The 6457-nt window shown below is 39.4% G+C and overlaps 1 protein-coding gene across 1 annotated transcript in view; it reads left to right on the top strand.

Annotated features, from left to right (window-relative positions):
- Positions 1 to 1203: 1203 nt before the first annotated feature.
- Positions 1204 to 6457, top strand: part of CCT2 (chaperonin containing TCP1, subunit 2 (beta)) — a gene marked incomplete at its 5' end in the record, with an annotated part of 10747 nt that continues 5493 nt past the window's right edge. Inside the window, 8 exons of the mRNA XM_009069263.1 lie at positions 1204 to 1278; positions 1792 to 1857; positions 1956 to 2067; positions 2903 to 2979; positions 3971 to 4083; positions 4491 to 4693; positions 4896 to 4996; positions 5079 to 5206. Coding sequence (XP_009067511.1) covers positions 1204 to 1278; positions 1792 to 1857; positions 1956 to 2067; positions 2903 to 2979; positions 3971 to 4083; positions 4491 to 4693; positions 4896 to 4996; positions 5079 to 5206 — 875 coding nt within the window. The remainder of the gene's footprint in view (positions 1279 to 1791; positions 1858 to 1955; positions 2068 to 2902; positions 2980 to 3970; positions 4084 to 4490; positions 4694 to 4895; positions 4997 to 5078; positions 5207 to 6457) is intronic.

The raw sequence follows: 6457 nt of genomic DNA, 5'->3' as shown, positions 1-6457 counted from the left end.
CGTCGATATTGGATATCTGCCTCAGCAGTGCAGCTTGCAGTGCTTCCAGTTTAATCCCGTCATATTCCTGGAGGGCAATTCTCGGGTCAAAAGCATTTTAAATTGTTGCTCCTGGCACCCGGTGGGCTTGGCAGACCATCCCAGGTCCCTGCTGTTGGGTCATCCGCATCACCAATCAAAACGTCGATATTGGATATCTGCCTCAGCAGTGCAGCTTGCAGTGCTTCCAGTTTAATCCCGTCATATTCCTGGAGGGCAATTCTCGGGTCAAAAGCATTTTAAATTGTTGCTCCTGGCACCCGGTGGGCTTGGCAGACCATCCCAGGTCCCTGCTGTTGGGTCATCCGCATCACCAATCAAAAGCAGTGAACAGGAGATGCCCCAGCACAATCCCACTCAGTAATTGGATATTATTGGATATCTGCCTCAGCAGTGCAGCTTGCAGTGCTTCCAGTTTAATCCCGTCATATTCCTGGAGGGCAATTCTCGGGTCAAAAGCATTTTAAATTGTTGCTCCTGGCACCCGGTGGGCTTGGCAGACCATCCCAGGTCCCTGCTGTTGGGTCATCCGCATCACCAATCAAAAGCAGTGAACAGGAGATGCCCCAGCACAATCCCACTCAGTACCGATATTGGATATTTGATATTTGGGTATTGGATCCTTGTTATTTTAAGGCCTTGAGTGCTTTGCAAGTATCCTGTAAGGGTATATAGTGGTTGCTGCTATAATAAATTTGCATTGAAATGCCAAAAAAAAGGGGGTTCAACCCAAATATCAAAATACTAAAGCCTCCATATGCTCAGTGAGTAGATTTTGTAGGTTCTGCCAGTTGTGCCTGTCCTTGGGTTGTTTGGATCCGATGGTCAGGCAGGCAGAGCAGTGGCACAGACATTGCCATGAAGTCAGGTGCTGGTCGTGGCCTTTCAGGCTCATAGATCTGAGCAGTGAATATGCTGTGAAGTCTCTAGGAGCAGATTATGCTTGGTCTTGTAATCACTTCATGTGACTGTGAGTTTGGAAGACAGATAATCAAGAAAGAGACAAGGTGCATTTTTAAATGTACCTTTTATCAAAACCAAATGAGGTATAGAAGTCATTTTAATGATAACAACATCATTTAGGTTGTTGATGTCAGGGATTTGTTTTGAAATGCATAGTTTTTGAAAAGCTGAGGGAATATTCTTATGTTAACTGTGTTTTAGGCGTCCATTTCCCTTGCTCCTGTGAACATTTTCAAGGCAGGTGCTGATGAAGAAAAGGCAGAAACAGCTCGGTTGGTAAGTTTAATTCTCTTAAGAAAGTGGTAGTACATGGGGTAATTAAACTTTGTCTTTTCTGCTGCTAAAAATACTTTCAGTGTATAATGATGTGGAACTTCTAACTGGTTTTCCTTGTTACATGTCTCTGAACAGAAGGGAGGAGGAATATTGTTTAGACTGATAGAGAAACTCTTCATAGTTGTTCAGGGGCTGAGTAACTGTACAGCTCAGAAGACTGGCATTTTATTGGAAGGCTTGCATAGTTGTTCAGGGGCTGAGTAACTGTGCAGCTCAGAAGATTGGCATTTTATTGGAAGGCTTATGGCTTTGAGACAGGATTGTATGGTGTCTGTGAGAATTAAGTATATTTGATCTCACAGTTAAGAAACTTGGATCCAGACTCCATTGAAAGAAGTGTGGCTGTGAAAGGGTTGGGTTAAAGTGGCCTCTTGAAAGCTGCAGGATAGCATGTAATTCTTGTATTGCAGTAGAAAGAAGTTGTTACCTAAGGTATGTTTATTTTCATTTCAGTCATCCTTTGTTGGTGCCATTGCTATTGGTGACCTAGTCAAGAGCACCCTGGGGCCTAAAGGCATGGTAAGACAGATGCAAGCTCTCAGTAATCATACCTGTTGATTTAGTTTGAACAGTGGCAGTATGTTTTGAAGCAATGTTCTAAATCTCACATCTTGTAGGACAAGATTCTTCTAAGTACTGGGAGAGATAGCTCTGTAACAGTTACCAATGATGGTGCAACCATCCTGAAGGCTATTGGAGTTGACAACCCAGCTGCCAAGGTCTTGGTTGGTGAGTTAAGGCTTGATACTTCGTCATTTGCAACTTCATTATGTAGCTTTATTTGATCGTAGAAAAATGTTCTTCAAATAATGTGAAAAATTGAAGAGGGGGGAGCAGAATTCCTGAAGTAAGGAGGGCAAGGTGCTGCAGGAGTTGAGGAACTCTGTAGAAGTAAAAGTGAGGCATATGCTCCTCTTGTAAAACTCTTCTGGTGGGTTCTTGTTTTCCCTCAACCATAGTTTGTCCCAGGAGTAAGAAGGGACAAAAGATAGCTGTGTGCCCCTCTCTTTTTTTTCACTGGGAAAATTCGGAACAGAAATCTACTGGGGAACAGAGGTTGTCTCTGGTTCTCCCTGATTTAAATCTCTTTATCACTTAAGGGACAGTGTGATCAACTGACTTACTGTGCTAGTGGTTCAGTTCTGGTGACAAGCAGGAGCCTGGACAGTTGGGTGTCGAGTTTTAGGGTTTCCTGGGTCCAAGTTTATCAGCAGTTCATGTATCACACTTGGTTATTTTAGTCTCTCAACCTGTATGTATACCTTAGAGCTTCTATGTGGCCACACTTGCTTTTGATGACCATCTTTAGGATTGGGGAGAGAGGGGAGTAGCTCTTGATTATCATCACTAGGCTGGAACTGGTGTCTAGGTTGCAAATAAAGAGCAGTAATTTGAAGGATTCTGAATTCGATTTGCATCTCGTGCTTTTCTGTGTTTTTGTAGAGTGACCTCTTTTTTTCTTTTTTCTTCTCCAAACTTAATGTGAGAGAAGAATAATTGTGTCTGGTACTGGTGAGGATGGTATTTTGAATCAAAACATTAATACCATGTTTTCTTTCTGTAGACATGTCAAAGGTTCAAGATGATGAGGTGGGCGATGGAACTACATCTGTCACAGTGTTGGCAGCTGAATTGCTGAGGGTGATGTATTACACTTTTTCAGACATGTTTCTGTTTGGCAATGTACTCCTGTGATACCCCCAATAGGAGGTGTGTTATCCTGTGTTCCTGTCAAGGGCTCCCAAAGTATGGGAAGGAATAGCTTGCTCTGCTGCTGTTGAAATTGATAGGGGAAAAAACAATCCTTAGGTATTGCATCATCAAATTTGTAAATTATTTTAGACTACTGTTCCTTATATTACTATTTATAAACTCTCAGGTATCTTAAGTTGGTAGATTTTAGAAATCTGCTGGTATTTCATTATGCAAGTGAAACAGAGAAGCATCCCTGTCACAGAGCATCTGGATATTGCACTGGGCAGCATCAGCACTGTCTAGCTGTGATGTTCAATCCACTGCAGTCCATTTCCATAACATTAATGAGAAAAGAAACCCTGTTAAATTCTGTTCTTTGCACAAGACATGAATTCATACTGTTCCTTTAAACTCTGCATGGATTTTATGTGTATGTAAAAGTTTACACTGCCAAAGTCTAAATCTGAAATTACTCTGAAAGAGTAATTCTTGTTAGCAGAGCTGTGCCTGTAAGTCGAGTCATCTCAGGAACTGTGATCAGGAAGATCTGAGAAATGATCTATCAGCTTACCAAGTTCCTTTAAAAGTTAAGCTAGTTTTTTTGTTCAACTAGACTTTTAAGTTGCATCTGTCAGTGAACAGGAAACCAATCTCAAATGAGAATTGAAAGATTGCTGTTTTGAATTATAAGTCTGATTGCTATTTGTATTGGAGTTACTTTTTTTTAAATTAGAATTTCTTGATGATATTCCAAGGGCAGATCATATTTGCCTAGAATGGAAAAAAACTTGTCAGTAAGGTGACTTTTAATTTCCTTGTTACAGCTGTCTGGCTTTTATTGCTATTCAGAATTTTCTGGTTACTTGGAAGTGTCTTTCCTAGTTAGTGTAACTGTACCTTGGCTGGAAAAAAATAATTATTCATTTCATTTAAATAGGAGGCAGAATTACTAATTGCAAGGAAGATTCATCCTCAGACCATCATTGCAGGCTGGAGAGCAGCCACAAAGGCTTCAAGAGAGGCACTTCTGAAAGCAGCTGTGGATCATGGGTTAGTAATATCCATGTACTGTGATTTCTTATAAACTATTCAGGATCAAAACATCAGTGAGAATTATATGCCATTGGTAAATTCTTCCCTCTCTTTCAAAGTAGTGTAAAGGCCAAGTTCCTGAATTTTAACAGTTAAGAAAAAACCACTGCTTTTTTTTCCCAGATGAATTACAGAAGCTTTATGCTACTATTAAAAAGTACCTATGTGCAGAAACAAAATATGAGCAATATTTTGCTCCCTGGAACAAAAATCTGAGCTGTTATGTCAGATTTCATAATTAGATTTTAAATGTGACTATTTTCCTTGCCTGGCTTTTTGAGAGCACAAACTTTGTAAAGCTGATTGCAAAAGTTTTAGTTAAGCCTTTCGGACTTTGCACTTCATTTGTACTGTCTTCATTTTAGTAATGATGAAGTGAAGTTCCGTGAAGACTTGATGAACATTGCAGGAACAACTCTTTCGTCAAAATTACTTACTCACCACAAGGATCACTTTGTCAAGCTAGCTGTAGAAGCTGTTCTTCGGTTGAAAGGTTCTGGTAATTTGGAAGCTATCCATGTCATTAAGAAACTTGGTGGAAGTTTGGCTGATTCCTACTTAGATGAAGGTAAGTATTTGTATGTTAGCTGTAAGTGTCCTTGAGAAATGAAGTTGTTAAAAGTTAGGCATCTCTATGCAAATTTGTTCTATGAAACATTGTTTTATTATTATTAAATTGAATACTAAATATCAGGGGATTTTGTAATAATTTAAATGAATTGTTTTCCTTTTTTAATTTGAAGACTTACAAGATCTTTCTGTTACTACAGGCTTTTTACTTGACAAGAAGATTGGTGTAAATCAGCCAAAAAGAATTGAAAATGCAAAGATTCTTATTGCAAATACTGGTATGGATACAGACAAGATTAAGGTATGTGACAGGACTACTGTTGTGAAACTGTGTTTTTGTAAATGGAGTTATTTTCAGACTGAACTCTGTTTTCTTTGATTAGATTTTTGGCTCTCGTGTTAGAGTGGACTCTACAGCAAAAGTGGCAGAAATAGAACAGGCAGAAAAAGAAAAAATGAAGGAGAAGGTAGACCGTATTCTTAAGCATGGAATAAACTGCTTTATCAACAGGTATGTATTTTCTTGGAAAAAGTGGAGAATTACAAAGTAGCAATATTTCAGTATTGAGTATGAAGAACAGTAGTTATGCCTGTATCTGTAAAATCAGATGGCCTTACCTAAGGTTTAATTGACTGCCTGACTGGGGCTGATGTTATTTTCTGTGCTTCCTTTCATGCAGCATGGCCTCCCTCTTTGTTTGTTTTTGTTTTGTTTTAAAGAACTGATGTTACTTATTCAGGGATCCATTTGTTTAGTGGTGAACACCAGCAGCATTGTTGCTATCCGTGTGCCTCCTTTTGGGGGGAAATTGCTGCTGAAAGACTCTGTGCTGCTCACTGCATTTAGTTCAGATTGAAATAGCTGTGCTTTCTTCCTGCATTAAAATGCTGATGCTGGAGTACTGCTGCAAGTTCAGGCACCTATGCTCCCTGTCACAAACCTTTTCTTTGATGATACATACCTTTGAAAGTATGAAAGAGAGCCATTTTCATTTAACATTTAACCATCTAAGCTACTTACTTTTGTTAGCAGTGTGCTTCTCTCTTGAACTGTCACAGTGCTAAAAAGCATTCTTTTAATGATGCTTCTGCCTTTCAGTAATTCCCACTTGAGTGAAACTGCTATACATGCAAGCAATTTGACACCTGGTGGTTCAGCACATCATGTAGTCTACTAGGAAGCTGATTAGCTAGTACTACACCAAGGGGTAGGAATTGTAAGAGTAGCACTGTTTTCCACAGTAGCAAAAATTGGCTTTCTCAAGGCATAGTGCTTCTTACAACTTACCTTCAGAATTTGTGTTAAACATCTGTAAGAACCAGTGTTAGACTGATGGATCTCTTAGTATCTCCATCTATCTTGTTTCACATACATTGTGTTTTAGTGCTGGCAAAATTAGTACTCTGTCCAGTGCATCTGGTACAAATACAGAGTCTGAGAGCAGGACTCCTGTTGTCAAATTGAATCAAATCCTTTGAAGTATGTAAAAAACCTTAATCTCTAACTCCATTACTGATGTGGGTAGTTGCTTTAAGAAAGCTCAGGTAGCCAGGCTAAAGGTATTGCAGTTAGACTGACTCTTGACTTTCAGACTTAATCCCTGGTAAAATTGAATTTTGCTTATAGGCATGTAGAAACTTCACGTCTGATACTGTAAATCGTAGCCAGTTAAATACTGCAAGGCTAAGGCTATATAGATCCAGAGGAGGACCCAGCAGTGCTAGTTGTCTCTTTGAAGATAGATTAGGAACATCTCTTTTT

Source organism: Acanthisitta chloris, unplaced genomic scaffold (genome assembly GCF_000695815.1).
Source record: "Acanthisitta chloris isolate BGI_N310 unplaced genomic scaffold, ASM69581v1 scaffold20712, whole genome shotgun sequence".
NCBI lineage: Eukaryota > Metazoa > Chordata > Aves > Passeriformes > Acanthisittidae > Acanthisitta > Acanthisitta chloris.
Note: the sequence above shows the minus strand (reverse complement) of the source record. Positions and strands in the feature narration are given on the sequence as shown.